The sequence below is a fragment of the Amblyomma mixtum genome, chromosome 5 (genome assembly GCF_055824585.1).
Source record: "Amblyomma mixtum isolate Tamu chromosome 5, ASM5582458v1, whole genome shotgun sequence".
Classification (NCBI taxonomy): domain Eukaryota; kingdom Metazoa; phylum Arthropoda; class Arachnida; order Ixodida; family Ixodidae; genus Amblyomma; species Amblyomma mixtum.
Genome location: NC_143016.1, coordinates 27086255 through 27101410, shown reverse-complemented (window position 1 = coordinate 27101410; position 15156 = coordinate 27086255). Strand labels below are relative to the sequence as shown.

Sequence of the window (15156 nt, the reverse complement as noted above, 5' to 3'; positions counted from 1 at the left end):
TGGATGCTTTTAGCCTTTATATCTTATTTGCTGGCACTCCTTCAAGTAGAGTAGCATGAGACTCTTCTGTTTCTTTCTGAAATTATTGTAATCATTCCAATTGTGGCCAAATGAATAACGACAGCGTTGGCATTTCTTGCTCTGCAGAAAGAACTCTGTGACATGGACACAGATGCCATCAAAATGGTGCACCAGCTATTGCCACTGGTGAAGCAGCAGTGTGAGGTGATTGCCTGTGAACCGATGGGGAGCCTTATTGACACCAAGGGTAACAAGATCGCTGGCTTCGACTCTATAGACAAGAAGCAGGTTGGTAATGCTCATCTGTGCCTTACTTTTTAAACACGGAGACACGAGGCAGCTGTTGATTTCTGAATAACGGAACTATGGGAAGCCATACGGGAGCAAGGACGAGGAGCAAAACTATGCCATCACTAGCACTGATAATAATCTCGAAAACTAAAATGGTAGCTTACTCTGTTGGTTGCACTCCTTGTAATTGTGAAAGTAGAAATGTTCAAAATATGACAATTTGTGCTCACACCTTCCAAGATTGTCTTATTGAATGTTGATATTGCAATGTCAACGTCCGCCGCTTATGAACGTAGGTGGCGCTGATGAACACTCTCAAGGTTAGGTTACTTGTAAACATAAATACCCCCGAAAGCAGAAGATTTGACAGCCATCGCCGTAGCTCAGAGGTAGAGCACTGGACGCGTAATTCGGAGGTCGTGGGTTTGGATCCCACCGGCGGCATGTGGTTGTTTTTTCTTCTGCTTTTCTAATCAATTAGCTTTGAGCGATGATAACATGTTCAGTAATATTCTAAATTGATCAACACCACAAAATAAATAAATTAATTAAAAACCCCCCTGTGCCCCTTGGTTTCTGTGGCTGTTGGCTTCTTTCAAAAACTTGAGGGGACACTTAAGCTCCGCCAGGTATGACATGATGGCGTTAATGGCTCCCTTCAACGGCCTGGGGTTCTCTTAGCGTATCACTTTGGAGACATGGTCATTCTCTACTCTGCATTCATAGATCGCAAAGAGTCTTCTTATCACTCCTGGTGCAGTGGTTTAAGAGATGTTTCACTGCCCTGGCAGGTGGCTGCTGCAAACACAGCCACCGGTGGGGGCTTGTGAGACGCAGGTTGCTCTTCCTGAGCAACTTATCATGACTAATCACTTCAATTGCCACCTGCCGTGGTAGGCAGTTCGCTCACAGGTTGGTAGGCAGGTTGTGATGGTGTCACAAAGGTCACTTGACCTAGGTGGCGTGTGGGTCACCTGCTTTAAACGCGACAGCGTTAAAGGCCCCGTTGTCCATAAAATCCGGTTCCGGCTTTGTCGGCGTCAGCGTTGTGAGCGAAAAATCACGAGCATGGCTCTGGCAGGTGGTCCCCGGAGAGCAACTTAGGAGGCAGGTGGCCCACCTAGGTCACGTGACCTTGCAGCATCATCACAACCTGGCCACCGGATAGTGAGCAAACTGCCCACCGTGGCAGGTGGCTGTTAAATTAATGATTGGTCACTCGGGAAGAGCAACCTGGGCTACACAAGACCCACTGCTGGGAGCACCTGCCATTGCAGGGCAATGGCGCATTGCTTTAACTGCTGCACCACTGCACCCGGAGAGGTATGAGGACTCCCAGGGATCTACTGTACCAAAAAAAACTGTATGACTAAATGACCAGGAAGAGCCAAAATAAACCAGGAACAAAAGAATTCTTTTGATCCTGGTTTATTTTGTGAAGTAGAGCGTGACCTTCTGCACATATGGGAACCCAATATGCTATTGTGTCATACCCTTAAGGCAAAGCTTAAGTGTCCCATCCAATTTGTCGTTCACAACTAACTCCGTTATTATAAATGAGTCCTGTGTAAAACGGAGCATTTCATTAGCACACAGCTCGCTCCTTTCAGTAGTACACAGTCCTCGTGCCACTCCTGGTGCAGTGGTTATAAGCGATGTGACACTGCCCTGCGATGGCACGTGCTGCCACTGGTAAGGCTTATGCGACCTAGGTTACTCTTCCTGAGCAATTGCTCGTGACTAATCATTAATTTAACTGCCATCTGCCATGGTGGGCAGTTTGCTGGCAATTCAGTGGGCAGGTTATGATGGCACTGCAAGGTTACATGACTGAGATGGTCCACCTGCCACCTTTGTGGGCTATCCACCTAAGTTACTTAGGTGGGGATCTTTTGTGGATTTTTCACTCACAGTCAACGACGCTAACAGCGATGCCCGCTTTTCTGTGACATGGGCTCCTTAACGCTATTGGATTAAAAGGCGGGGGTTGGACCTGCAACAGGGCAGATTTTCTTCCTTGTTTGCCGCCCTGTCACTACTTTTGCTGTTGTGCATGAATGTGAAACGCGCAACAGGACTGTGTTACTTTGTATCTTGTGCATTCTTCATGTGACCTGTTGTGCATATCCAGGGTCTGCAAGTGTCTGAAAAACAATGCGTGAGCCCCTGGGACTTGCTGGAAGGCCAGCGCAACCCAGCCCCACTTTTGTGGACCTGGTTTGGGGCAGTGCGCATGGAACGCAAGCCTCGCTCTGAGGAGGTGCCCCGCGGAAGTCTGCTGTGGCACACACACTCGGCCCTGGCCAAGGCACCTTCCTACTTCCTCGAGCCTCCACCCCTGCCCCCCGAGGAGTTGGAGCCCCCTGCACCCTTACCGGCTGCTCCACCCACTGTGGGTGTTGGAGGCCCCCACCTGGGACCACCCCCACACTTGGCACCGCCACCACACTTGGCTCCGCCCCACCACCTCGTGCCCCACCTGGCTCCACCTCACATGGGCCAGCCCCCCGACAAGCACCTGCAGGTGGGTGTCTCTCTGCACAGTGGCACATTTTTATGCTGTCACAGGCAGCTGGGAGCCACTTAGTGCTTCAGAGCATGCTGCTCATGAGAGCACAGCTGTGGGAAGGTTTGTCAACTTGTGTTTTGAAGTCTTGAGGGGAAGCCGCTTCCTTTGGAAGTGGGTTCCACACATAGGGTGATGCTGCCAGTTCGCTGATTTCATTGTTCTCTTTTTGCTGCCACTTGTACTTACTTTTGCACACAATTTACAGATGCCCACATAAGTTTTTGGAACACCCAAATTAAAAAAAAATAATAATAATTTTCTCGCTGACTAGAAGGCGCAGCCAGGGAGTGATAGGGGCATTGTGCAGGTCACGCGGGCAGAGCATACCCTTCAGTTCATGGCTGCATGCTTGAACTGCGTGTAGCAGTTAAGCTTTGTTGTAATTTTTGTGTTCCGAAAATTCTTCTGGGCACTTGTACTTTACTTTATATGATGCAAATATAAATTTTAAGGTACAGTTGAACCTCGATATAACAAAGCAGTACGTTTCGGGGGAAAACTTCGTTACTATATCGCGAACTTCGTTGCATCGAGGTTTTTGTCCTTCAGTGCCGCTAATGAAATTGTGCATTCAAATAACATTGTTATTCTGTTTTATTCCACTCACGTGCGTTCGTGATCGTATTACAACCGATTTTAGAAGAAACGACAAGCAAATAGAGCGGCATTAGTAGTTCAATCAAGCTTCGTTACCTCGAAATCGCAAATCTCAAAATATTGCTTCAGTTGAAATTTTCTGTAGAGCCGAGCAGCTTTTCGCGGCGTCGTGCATTTTGTTACCCATTACCTTGCATTGTTATCTCAGCAAATTGCGGGCATCGCGAAATCTTGACTGAGAGATGGAGATAAATGCCGCCATTGAAAAATTAAAGCGAGCTTCGCGTGTTGCTGTGAAGACATGCCACGAAGCGTGCGGCATCACCGAAAACGAAACCGAGCGGCGCGGTAATCCATTAATGGCGTCAAGCAACACTGCGATCCATCACGTGCTCTCGCGGGGGCTGATGGGAATGGGACGTGCAAGTAGGAGGCCCCGCAAAATGCCGCAGGTGGTTAGGCTGGCTTTGTGCAGCGGATGTGGTTTGGGGCGCGATTTACTGACTGTCGACTAACTTCACCGAACAGGGTGTAGCGGAGGGCTCCGAAAATTACGACCACATGCGGTTTAACCTGCGTTGCGTCGCGCAATACACAGGCGCCTTGCATTTCGCCTCCGTCGAAACGCAACCGCCGCGTCTGGATCAGCTGTCCAGTGCCGTAACCACCGCGACCGGGCGACATTGACGCGAGTTCAAAAACGAAGAACCTTTATTGAAACCTTTGCAAAAGGCAACTGACTTCATGACTGCATCAACTCACTTCATGATGCAGTCATGAAGTCAGTTATTTTTGCCTGACGTTTGCTCATGAGCGTCGGCGTAATGAGGCATTCATAGGTGGCTACCGCTACCAATGCTTGTTCATGCTCATGCACGCCGGCATGCCTCCGCAAAATGTCTATGGCATTGAGCACTTCTGTTGCTGTAGGCGCTTGCGTTGCCTCCTCGGTGCCTTGGTCGATGTCATCACCGTCCTCTACTACGTTTTTTTCTTGAATGCTTTCAATTATTGCCGTGTCGTCAATTTCTTCTGTTGTGACAGCATATTCATCACTGGTGATGAAGTCTGTAAGGCTTACATCCTCGGGAACGCCGCCTTCGTCGCTCAGCTGCTGCCACGAATCAGCAAAATCTGACTGTGCAAGCGCCTCTCCTTCGCTCGCTTCATCGTTGTCTGCCGCATCCAAAGAGTCGCACACAGCTTTTATGCCAGCCCTTCTAAAGCAGTTCACAATAGTTTCCTTGCTCGTAGACTGGCAGGACGCAGATAGCATTTCTATGCCCATAAACACGTCAATCTTGGTGTCCCGTTTAAAGCGCATGTTGAGCAAAATTCTCTCGATCATGCGCTTCTTGTAAGCACACTTTGCGCTGTTTATTACACCTTGATCCAGTGGCTGGATTAGAGATGTGCAACTTGCGGGAAAAAATTCCAACTCGACGTTTGCAAGCTCCACGTCAACATGATGCCAGTTGTCCAGGAGAAGGCAGATTTTTCTCTTCTGCTGGCCCATTTCCTCATCCAGATCTTTAAGCCAGTTGCTGAACAGGGCTCGTGTCATCCTTTGCATTACTCACGTATTTGACGGGCATCGACCTTCCAGCGAAACAACGCGGTTTTCCACTAACTCCGATAACCAGAGGCTTGCGTTTATCGGTTCCATCCATGTTCGCACATAGCAACATGGTTAGACGTTGCTTGCTCTGTTTGCCGCCATGGCAACGTTCATTTTTTAGAGCCAGGGTCCTCTTCAGCAAAAGCCGATAGAATAAAGTGGTTTCATCGGCGTTGTAAATGTCCGCGATGTCATAGCGAGCGAGAATGCCTGGAATGCGGTCACGGAGCCAATCAGCAGCTCCAATGGCATTCGCCTCCGCACTTTCACCACTGATCACTTTGCCAATGATATTGTGGCGCTCTTTCAAACGTTGAAGCGACCCGCTGCTAGCCTTAAATTCGTCGCACCCAAGCACACTTGCGAAGTCCAGGGCTTTCTGCTGAAGTATGGCGCCACTCAGAGGCATATTCTTAACGCGCATTTCCATGAACCACATGAATGTGGCTTTCTCCACATCGCCATACGTAGCCGCTTTCAGCCTCTTCCTTGTCCCACTCAGGCCGCTGTCGCTGACAGCGCGCGTTATGCTGTCCTTCGCCTTTAATATGGTCGAAAGGGTACTCAGCGTTACATTGTACCTGTCGGCCACTTTCTTTTTCTTCTCGCCGGTGGCGACTTCTTTGATCATCTTCACTTTAAGATCAAGAGAAAGCACTTTTCTCTTCCGGGGCGCACCACTCATTGTTGCAGAAAAGAGCACCACGATCAGAACAAGAAACGACTGCCGCAGCGTGCCTTCTCGTGCCAACGACAGCGAGACGCTCTAGGCTTGGATTGGATTGGATTGACAACGTTGCTCTAGACGTGGAAACGTCAGAGGGGCACTATTCACACGTCTGTGTGCCCGGGGCGCCGCAGTGGGGAAACATTTTCCTCTACAAAAACGTTTTTACAAAATAAAATTTCAATTTACTTTACAAAGTGGTGGAGTTCTTCCAAAATAGTTTTTCTGTGCTCCCGAAAATGTCGTTGCATCGAAACTGCGGCGCGAAACCACTTCGTTAAATCGAGGGAAAAAACATGCATTTCAATGGAAGCAAGAAACTGAAAGAAAAAAAAGTTTGTTGCATCGCGAACTTCGTTCTATCGAAATTCGTTATATCGAGGTTCAACTGTATAAGGAAATTTTAGGGTGCCTGTCAAGCACCCTAGGGTGTGTGGGTGCCTCTCAAGCTGCATTCAAGTAGCTTTTTTCCCTGCGTCCTTTCTCTCCCAGTGATACCTGTACCACTAAGAGCGAGAAATCAACTTCAAGTTAGTTTTAGGTGTAAGGAAACTCCTTTGCTGTTGCAGTTGCTGCTGTTTAACAGTTGAGTAATGTGCATGAGGGTGACTCATTTTTAAAATAGCAAGGTCTACTTCTGAATGGGCTGGGAACATTCTTTTCATTGCTGTCATGTATTTTTGTTTTCCCCCAACCAGATGCAGCTTTTGGAGGACCCCAAGCGAGCTCTGCATGAGATGCACAGTGCACCCTCACCGCGCGGAGGTGCCAAGAAACCCAAGGCCCAGAGGCGGCCTCGCAAAGCCAAGGGCCTTGCAGGGCAGGTCAGGGGTCATCACAGTGCTGTTCGTGTTTGGATAGAAATACCTCTTTTCATAGGCGCACGCTGTCTCATTCAGGGGTTGACAGCCCCTGTTTCTATGTCCATAGCCTCACTACACGCTGTTTAAGTTTCGATCGATTGATGGAGCTGTCTTAAACTGGTGAGAAAGAAATATTGTTGCCATGCTGCCCTGTACGTGGTGTCACAGCCTGTCAGTGAACAGCAAAAGGCCCTTGCTGATTTTCTTGAATTGACTGAGAGGATCGGGCCTTGTACAACCGCCGCCACTGAAAGCAGAGCTGGAAGACGCAAGCATATCTAGCTCTTGGGTCAGCATTTTTTTTTTTTTTTCTGGGGGCCTTAATCCATTGACATGTATCTGAGCTTTGTTTGCCCTGTTAAACGTCTGGGTGATTCTGTGGGCTGTATTGATAGCCTCAGAATGCATTGATGCTGTACTAGTGGAACACACTGCTGAATAGGGTCTCCCTACAGTATCTCACGTGATGTGCTGGCAGCCTTCAGAATATGCAGTGCTGAAGAACAGAATGAAAGTCATGCAAGAAAGAGCTAACATGCAGAAGACTGATGTGCATGCCATTGATTAATGACATGTACTGCTGAGCAGGTGTGTTTAGTTGCAGCAAATTACTGTCAAGTACGTCATGACAGCTTGAAGTGTCGCAGGTTTTAAGAAAGTTCTCAGATCGCTAACATGACACGTGTCCCGCAGCGTGCCAAATGCCTTGTTTTCAAGGGCAGTGCTTTCTTTTAAAAACCACCACAGCGGTGGCCTAGTGGTTTGAGCAGCACCTGCCTCGCATGTGGGAGGTGTGGCGTACAGCACTCAGTGTGGCCAGGTGCTCACCAGTGATACAGTGGGTACAAGCTGTCCCATGCCAATGTTCTGCTTATCTGCGAGGAAATGCTTGGGAAAAGGATTTTTGACCCCACCCTGTGTAGTGAAAACTACCTTGTGCCATGGAGCTTTTTGGTCAAAGCTGCCTTCGAGTCAAAAAAAAAAAAAATCGTCATCATCATTTTTTAAAGGCCAGCAGAAATGATTTTTTGCTGTGGTGCATATGGCATAACAGTGATTGTGACAAAGTTCCGTGCTAAATAGAAAAGTAGTATCGTAGTTATAATACGTGACCTAAACACTAACTACACATCACAGTCATTATTCGGCTGATGGAAACAAAACTAAAACAGCATCAAGAAGAAATTTAATTACAAATTATTTAGCAGTAATAGGCAAATAACACGGGGTGATCCATGTATACCAATGTCTACCACATCATTTTAAAGAAGAGAAAACGCAAGTAAAAATTTGGCATCTATACTCCTTTAAGCTATATGGATGTGCCTGCTTAAAATTTGAATCTTATTTCTCAAACCGCACCACTTATATTTGCATGACGTGTGTTTTTGGCAGAATCTACAAATTGCTCATTAAAGTCCTCTTTAATCCTCTATAACCAGTTCTCTAGGCATTGATGGTCTGCTTCTTATAATATCTGTCATAGTCCAAAAGCTGGCGCGTGAGTGACTGTGACACTACTGTTGCATCCTGATTATTCTGTAAGAATGCAGATTACTACTTGCTGTGCTCAAACAGGTGGGAAACGCACCCTTAAGCTGGCAACCTGTACTTGTCTTGCCCGTGCCGCCCTTCTCTCGCACAGTTGTTTTGTCTCGTGTCTGGTGTGCAGGCCCCGCCGGTCCGGGGCTCCTTGGCCTACCCCCCCGAGCAGCCCATGTACCCCCAGGGCCCCCCTCCACCGCAGCAGTGGTACGGCCAGCAGCCACCTCCCATGCAGCAACCGCCATACTACGCCCCCCAGCAGCCCCTGCCCCCAGGTGGGCCCTGCATTTCCAGTGCACCACCACCAGTTCACCCCACATCCTTAAAGGTTGATGGGTTGACAGGCACAAAGCTACAAATGAGTTGTGATAACTCGGCTACCATTCCTGGTCCACGGAGCATGATGAGAGCATGCCACATCACCTGGCCTTGGGGATAGGGGAGAACAGGATAGTGCAGATTGGATGGGACAGATTAAAGCGGTCCTGGTGAGAGGGTACGGAATTGTTGGCTAGATGTACTGCTGGGGACAGGAGTACCCAGGATGAGTTAGCGCATAAAAAATCGTGCTAGCAGCTATGTTTTCTTTTTTTTAACACCACGTCCATTCCAGCGAAGGATGGTCGTCCCAGTGGGTCCTGGGAACAGGCTGAAAATCCTTGAAACTGAGAGCAATGTTCCGGCAACATGCAGCAGCAAGCTGGAGGTAAAATCCAAAAGGAAATGTAGCTTGCCGCGCCTTGTCAGTTTGACAGCATATGCCAGGAAACAGGCCAGCTTGTCAAATCGTCGTGTGGGCTGCTTCCTGCACCGAGCGCAATGGAAGCAGAGCCATGTCCCCTTATCACACGGAATAGACGTGCCATTCTCGGACCATCAGGTGGCACTGGTGGTGCAGCTATGCATTTGAACTGTGGCAGTGTTCAGCAAAGGTTTTGGCCATTGTACGGCTGTTGGCAACATCATTATGATGTCATTTTATCCACCTGGTGAAATTCCCTGATTACCCTCTTCTTCTTACTTTGATGGGTACAGTCGGGAACAAAAGTCTCCGGACCACGTGTTCCTCAAACGAAGCTTATTGCTCTACTATCAGACAGCGGCTGGAGACCGCACTTGTGGAGATGAAAGAACAAAAATTTAACTTCTACCTCCACAAGTGTGGTCTCCAGCCGCCGACTAATAGCAGAGCTATCGGCTTCGTTTGAGGAACACGTGGTCCGGAGACTTTTGTCCCCGACTGTACATTCTTTGTAGTTGTCATGCTTCCTCCTTGCCAGATGGGTTCCCATCAAACACTCGGACCATGTGCTTCCAAAATAGTAGCTTAGATGTATAGTATTAAAATTGTGTGTAACGCATCCAAAAAGGTTAGGAGCTTTTTCAGGTGCACTTGTCCAGCTAGAAGCATTTCATTAGAGGCAAGTAAAGCTTTAGTATTTAGTAGGGGTGTGCGAATATTGAAATTTTCTAGTAGGAATGTGAAGAATTTTCGAAGATTTGGAAATTATCTGTTATAAATTTCTTGAATTGAATATGAAATGAATATCAAGCATATTCAAATTTGTATTCTAAATTTCTAACATTTGTACACCCCAAGTATTTAAATTATTTAAATAGACAACAGCAACTAGTAACAGTGTGGAGAAAGACAAATTTAATTGAAAGTTTGTTTGGATCATGGGGTTATCTGCAACAGTGATGGCAAGTCATTTCATTTAATTTCATTTATTGAAGCCTTAAGGGCCCGTGGGCATTACATAAGGCGGGGGCAAGAACAGTGTGTAACAACATATGATACCAGCTCAACAAAAACAAAAACAAAAAACAAAGGAACGAAACAAAGCAAAAAAAAATCATGAAAGGAGACAGTAACGCAGGATCAGATTATTTGGTAAAGCCGAATACATCACGTGAGACACAGATGACTCGCTAATTTAGTGCGGAAAATTGCTCGATCTGAGCAAGAAGCAATACTATCAGGCAGGGCATTCCATCGGGCTATTGCATCTGGAAAGAATGAATCATTCATTGCTGACGTGCGGCCTTTCATGGGAGCTATGGGTTGACTGTGGTTTAGGCGAGGGGATATTCTTGGTGGCGGCTGTAGCAAAGGATGCCTGTTAATAGGGCGCTAGAAAAAGGAATGGAGGAGGCATAGGCGTGATATGATGCGACGTGATTGGAGACTTGGGAGGGAAAGGGCTTGTTTTAGTGCAGTGACACTACTATCACGTGAATGTGGTGCTGGGAATTAAAGAAGCTAGTGAAGAGGTGCTGTTGTCTACAGTGGGGTGGATTGTTCGTCTTTGAAACGCGAACACAGAAAGTATAACTGGAATGAATTCTTACTCTTGCAGAATACATTACTAAATTTCTGTAGTTGCAGTCCTGGCTGTCATGCAGAAGGTATGCTTTATGGAATCGGCAAGCAAGCTCATGCAAGTAGTTAGTAGAAATGTTCAAGCTATTGAGCTGTTGAAATGACCTGCACCATTTGTGGAACAGTAGTTCTTTGTAAAATTGCTTTACATGTATTTTTCCACCGCGTAGCCATCAGCATTGTTGATTGCATGCATTCCGAAAGCAGACATGAATCTGAGGTGAACAGAGCCAGGAATGTGTTTTGTGGAAATATTCTTTGATCATTTCTTTTTAAGTTTCTGCATCTCTGGAATTTTTTGTAGTGCGTTTTTAACTATGTTTGAGTTCAGTTAGCTCTGCCAGGTTACTGTGCATACATTTGAACTCAAAACTTTTCAACTGCACTGGGTTGTTGTGTAGCAGACAGGCTTGACAGGGAGCACTTATTTGCCGGTTGCAAGTTCTTAAAATGAAGCAGGGCTATATCAAAGGGGGATCAAAGCAGACGTGTCTGCTTACCTCCTGATGGCTGACATTTTCTGTTATAACACAGCATCTCTGCTATAACATGTCTCTGCTGCAGGATTACGGGGCAGTTTCCTGCGCTGGAATAGAAGATTGATTTGGTGAATAAACACAAGAAAGCGTATTCACATAAATGCAGCTTCTCTTTAATGCAAGGTATTAGATGAGTTACATGTAAGCACTGTGGTATATTTAGCAAGCATGCTTTAGAGAACTGTAGTATATAAGGGAAGGGGAATGAGGGGCTCGTTATAAATATGACAGAAGCCAACAGCCACAGAAACCAAGGGGTACAGGGGATTTTTTTTTTTAATAATTTATTTATTTTGTGGTGCTCATCAATTTAGAATATTAGTGAATATGTTATCGTTTTAGAGGTAATTGATTAGAAAAGCAGAAGAAAAAACAACCACATGCCGCCGGTGGGATCCGAACCCACGACCTCCGAATTACGCGTCCGGTGCTCTACCTCTGAGCTACGGCGACGGCTGTCAAATCTTCTGCTTTCGGGGGTATTTATGTTTACAAGTAACCTAACCTTGAGAGTGTTCACCAGCGCCACCCACGTTCATAAGCGGCGGACGTAGAACGTCCCGAGTTCTCCTTTACGACGTGTAGCTCAGAGGTAGAGCACCGGATGCGTAATTCGGAGGTCGTGGGTTCGGATCCCACCGGCGGCATGTGGTTGTTTTTTCTTCTGCTTTTCTAATCAATTACCTTTAAAACGATAACATATTCACTAATATTCTAAATTGATCAACACCACAAAATAAATAAATTATTAACAAAAAAAAATCCCCTGTGCCCCTTGGTTTCTGTGGCTGTTGGCTTCTGTCATGTAGTATATAATGTCATTGAAACAGCACACAGAAAAAGCAAAGACGGGATGGGTGCTACACTTGCAACTGGGTGAAATGCTTTTACTTGGCACCCTGTTGGTTGAAGTGAAGGTGAGAGGCCCCTGTCTCAGCTTCTAAAAACTAGCACCTCTAAGCAGCTCAGTGTCACATATAGATACTTTTATGGTGAAACGTGGCACTGGCAACATTTTTGTGCAGCAGAGAATGTGACTGACATTAAAGAGAGCTGCAGAGCCGCGGTCGCATTCTCCAGCTGGGCTTCCACAAGCAGTGCTCATGCCCTGGCCATTTGGAAACTCAGTAGAGAACAGCTGTGCGTGCATGCTTTCAGTATTGGCTGTGTCAAATATTGACAATAGCCCCGCTTTCCACCCACCAACCCCTCCTGATATCCTCCTTTTCTGCTTGCCCACCTCCTGCCTGGTCCGTGCACTTGTTTCCAACATTGTGCATCTGTCTCCGCTTTGCTCCTCTTTTGTTTGTTAACATACCTACAAAATCTGCCTACAATTATTTCTACCTTTTCTCGAAAATCTCTGTGCGAAAATTTGTGAATTTTTTGTGTTTTACGGTTCTCCTTTACGACGTGTGTGTTCTTAACGCATTGTTTCATTAATTTAAATTGACTAAATTACAATTTCCTTTTTGTTTGTCCTCTCCTATCTGGCCCCACACATTTTCAACTGTTCTTTTCTGTCTTTGCCCCTTCTCAACTTTTTTATTTACTTTTTTCGCAATACTTTATCTCACATCTACTGGTGCTCCACACAATATGGGCATTCTGCTTTCCTAACATTTTTATTTTTACAATTACATCACTTTGTTATTTATTTTTGTTTTTCTTGGGTGCGCCTCTCCTGGCCCTGGCTTTGGCCGTGGTGCTTGCATGTCGATGTTGTGGCTGTTGCGTGTTTCGTGCATTGGTTTCCTTATTTTATTATTGGGTCTTACTCGTGTATGGAAATCCTGTCTCTGCTATTGTGCTTCCTCTGCATCCTTTAACGGTCCTTTCCTGGCATGTGGTTATTATAATATTCTGTTTCACTTGCATTCACACTTATGCGGCTTGTCCTGCCACCTTGCCTATGCTCCTGGCGCTTCTACACTTGCACCGTGCCGTTTGTTCATTCTTGCATCACGCTGCATGTGTCTGTCTTGGATGCGGCCGACAATGCCACCATCGTGCTTAATGCCGTCTTCCCGCATGCACCCAATTCTTTTGCACTCTCTGTATTCATTGCGCACCACTCTTCCTGCTACTCTCCTTAATTTCGCTCCTCCAATGTTCCTGTGTCCCTGCCCTGTCCCCACCCCTGCCCTGTCCCACTTGTCCCTGTCGGTGCCCCACCAGGAGGTCCCCGCTTCGAGCGGCAGCTCTCCCAGTCCAAGGCCGCCCTCAGCTCCATGCTGCGGGCGCGGCACCCGTCTGCACAGTTTCTTGGTGGCCCACCCCAGGGGGCGCCACAAGGGCCCCAGGGTCCTCCGCCAACCATGCCGGGCCCCGTAGGTGGGCCCAGTGGCTCCGGCGCACCTCCCTACGCACCCAGCATGGACATGCTGCAGAAGCAGCAGCAGCAGCGCCACCAGATGATGATGCGCCAGCAGCAGATGCGCCCACAGGGCATGGCACCCGTGAGTTGCCCAGCACTGCATCATTTCTCTTCTTTAGTTCTGTGGCATGACAGGACAGACGTGGGAAAGAAACTGGTGCCATCGCCACCTGTTTGTATGTGTGTGTGTGCAGCAGCAAGTGGGCCAACAAGGCATGTTCCACCCTGGCATGCAGCAGGGCGCGCAGGCGCAGACTGCTGGCATGCACCATTTGCCTCCACCAGGTGGGTCACCCGAGGCTCCTCTTGGTATTGCCCTTGTTCATGTTCTAATCTTCCCTTTCATGTTTCTTGGTGACTGATGTTGATTACAGCCGGCTTATGTTAATTCAAGCTTTCTGGGATCACGGGGTTCTTAGTTTACTTGTGGGAGATTCATTGGATGTTTGGGAAGACAGAACTATTATTCAGATGATCAAAAGCGACACCACAACTATATCGCACAAAAACAGAGGTGTTGACTACCGTATTTACTCGAACGTAACGCGAGTTTTTTTTACCGAAAATTTAAGTGAAAAATCACTCCTCGCATTATCATGGTATATTCACGTTAAAATTCAATATTCAATATTACACACAGACAAAACAACACTATGCCGTGTTTACTCGCATATTGTTGGTTTATGCGTCGTGCAGGTCAGCCCCCAACTTCGAGAAACGAAAAAAAAAAAAAAGTTAAGAGTGCTGCATTGGTCGACCAACAGAAGCTCCGAGCCACAAATGGCAATCCCCACGTTTAGGAGCAGCAGGCGAACAGTCAGAAACTGCTTGCTTGAGACAGTGCACTTGGAGTATCAAACATGGCTTCAAAGCATTGGACAAAGCATCGTAAAGGCCTTCGTTTTGTTCTCTGAAAGTTCAGCAGATGCGCTCAATGTTCACAGCGCCACCGCGGCCGCATGCTAAATGGCAGCAGTCCACTTTATGTGCATGGAAAGCTTGGCATTATTATTGTAAGCGAAAAGGCACTCTAGCTATTTCCCTTGGTATCGCTATCTAGCACACTTTTAGGCGTCATTTAACTCGCGCAATTATTCGATGGCTGTGCGCAAAACGATGACTCATTTAAATGTTGTCGAGAATGGCCGCTGACTTTCGGGAAGCATGGCTCGCCGTTCGGTTCTGCGACTAGAAGAAGTTTAGTCTTTACAATGAGGCATCTAAAGGGCATGGTCCACGCGATGATGGCGCTGCGGGACTCCTTACTTTTATCTACGTATCACTCTTATTTGACGATCTTTTGTGTAGCTCTCTTGAAACGGAAAGAGCCATTTGTTGAGGTACTTTTGTTCGCAAACTTCTACTCAACTTTCTGTATACTGCTGCATCGTTCCTTATGTTACATTCCTGATCTTTCATTTTTTTCCCCTTAAGCACCGATGAAGTTGACCCTCGCCGTCACAATCATTTTTTTTTCCCTGTTCCGTGCTGCTGTGCTCGCCAAGTTAACCCTCACATTACAGTTGTGGCCGCGTTACATTCGGGTAAATACGGTATTAATTTTTTTCATGCAAAGTTGCTGGCAACTTGAATTTGCACCCTTATTAGCACCTTAGCTCAGTATTG

General features: G+C 46.9%; 1 protein-coding gene across 10 annotated transcripts in view; it reads left to right on the top strand.

The window, feature by feature from the left end:
• LOC149341580 (mediator of RNA polymerase II transcription subunit 12-like protein) overlaps window positions 1-15156 on the top strand; it is an 81149-nt gene that overhangs the window by 45401 nt on the left and 20592 nt on the right. For 4 of the 10 annotated variants that reach the window (XM_089543670.1, XM_089543667.1, XM_089543664.1 and 1 more), the window contains exons 33-38: window positions 148-309; window positions 2444-2836; window positions 6522-6647; window positions 8359-8506; window positions 13332-13612; window positions 13725-13815. In XM_089543670.1, coding sequence (XP_089399796.1) covers window positions 148-309; window positions 2444-2836; window positions 6522-6647; window positions 8359-8506; window positions 13332-13612; window positions 13725-13815 — 1201 coding nt within the window. The remainder of the gene's footprint in view (window positions 1-147; window positions 310-2443; window positions 2837-6521; window positions 6648-8358; window positions 8507-13331; window positions 13613-13724; window positions 13816-15156) is intronic. The other 6 variants (XM_089543668.1, XM_089543666.1, XM_089543673.1 and 3 more) reach the window with 3 other exon arrangements.